The sequence below is a fragment of the Dipodomys spectabilis genome, unplaced genomic scaffold (assembly GCF_019054845.1).
Source record: "Dipodomys spectabilis isolate Male_0828 unplaced genomic scaffold, ASM1905484v1 ptg000173l, whole genome shotgun sequence".
In the NCBI taxonomy this organism is placed as follows: Eukaryota; Metazoa; Chordata; class Mammalia; order Rodentia; family Heteromyidae; genus Dipodomys; species Dipodomys spectabilis.
Window position 1 is genome coordinate 2,249,642 of NW_024870850.1, and position 1,731 is coordinate 2,251,372.

Consider the following 1,731-nt stretch of genomic DNA (forward strand, 5'->3'; position numbering starts at 1 on the left):
TTATTTGCCTCACATACATCATGCAAGCCCCTTGCCCCTTGCCATGGTACCCAGCTTAATCGAGTCTCTCTATAAGATGTATCTTAAAAACCCTTCCTGCCCAATTCAACATCTGAATTTTTTTTTCCCCTTCTGAGACAGGTCCCTAAAAGACACTCCATGATCTCCCAGGCTGCTCCCCAGAAACTCAAGAAAGCTCAGGGTCAAAATCGCTGGACCAAAAAAGTATGATTGAGTTAAGACATCACCTTGCCTGGTGACTTTTGGAAGAACTTCAGGAGAAAGCTGTCAGTTGCTCTGTCATCCTCACCCACTCAGAACACCCCAAGTCCTAAACACATTGGCAGAGTTACAGAACAGGTTTGCTGAACCTGAGTTAGACTCCACAGTGGTGAGGGCGTGGCACAAGACACAGAGGGCGTGGCTTAAGCTAAAGGGGTTGTGGCTAGAGTTGTAAAGGCGTGGCTCAAATAGTAAGAGTTTGGCTCATGTGGAAGATCACCTGCTCAGGAAGTTGTAGGTACTAAGATTGGGATTTCCCAATCTTTCCCCTTCTCCCCCACAAAGAGAAGATAGAACCATGATGAGATGTCTCAAGGCTCCCTTCATTTCTTTGTTCCTCATACTGTAGATAAAGGGGTTCAGCATCTGTGGGATCACAATGTACATCATGGAAGCCACTATATTTTTAAAGGAAGACTCTGTAACAGCCGAACTCATGTAGACACTGAAACCTGTCCCATAGAACAAGGACACGACCGACAGGTGAGAGCCACAGGTGGAGAAAGCTTTAGACTTTCCTCCCGCTGATGGGATCCTCAAAACGGAGGAGAGAATCTGAGCATAAGAGAAAATAATACCCACGAGTGGCACACCAAAAAATAGGCTAGACACTATATACATGAGGAGGTTATTGATCAATGTTTCTGAACAGGCCAAACGGATGACCTGAGTGAGCTCACAGAAGAAGTGAGGAATCTCCACATCTTGACAGAAGGATAGATGTGACGCCATCAGACTGTGGAGCAGGGCATGCACTGTACTAATGAAGAGAGAATAGAGGACCAGCAGCACACAGAGGCCAGGGTGCATGATGACCGTGTACCTCAGTGGGTGACAGATGGCCACATAGCGGTCATAGGCCATCACTACAAGGAGACAGTTTTCTAAACCACCAAATGTCACAACAGAGCCGATCTGAGCTAGGCACCCTGTGTAAGTGATGCTCTGGTCCTGGGCTTTGATGTTCACTAGCACCTTTGGGATAGTGGTGGTGCTGATGCAGATATCAGTGAAGGAGAGATTGGAGAGGAAGAAGTACATGGGGGTGTGGAGGTGGGGGTCAGCACTGACAGCCAGAATGATGAGCAGATTGCCCAGGATGGTGAACAGGTAGGTGGACAGGAAGAGGCTGAAGATGAGAGGCTGGAGTTCTGGATCATCTGTCAGTCCCAGGAGAAGGAATTCAATAGAAGCTGTTTCATTTGTGGGTTCCATATTTTGTTGAACATTAGTTTTATTTAAAAAATACTGTGAAAATAAAATAAAGAGAACATGATTTCTATACACTTTGAACTTGTGATGGCTATGAAAAAATTCTTCATACCACTTTGGGCTTCACTTTGGATAAGTTCTGAAGATGATGATTGACTTTGTATGTTTTAACAGATATTCTCAAGTAATTTCCTATTCTATTTTCTTTCTGTCTTTCTATTTTGCTGTTTTGTTTTG

At 44.7% G+C, this 1,731-nt stretch overlaps 1 protein-coding gene across 1 annotated transcript; it reads right to left on the bottom strand.

Moving 5' to 3' along the window:
* Window positions 1–498: 498 nt before the first annotated feature.
* Window positions 499–1,497, bottom strand: LOC122119885 (olfactory receptor 7G1-like). Its single transcript, XM_042693947.1, has one exon. It carries the CDS (start codon window positions 1,495–1,497, stop codon window positions 499–501), a length of 999 nt encoding a protein of 332 aa, XP_042549881.1.
* Between the last annotated feature and the right edge of the window lie 234 nt (window positions 1,498–1,731).

Excerpts from the sequence above, each read along its gene's own strand:
- LOC122119885 (XM_042693947.1), bottom strand. The coding sequence starts at position 1,497 with ATGGAACCCACAAATGAAACAGCTTCTATTGAATTCCTTCTCCTGGGA.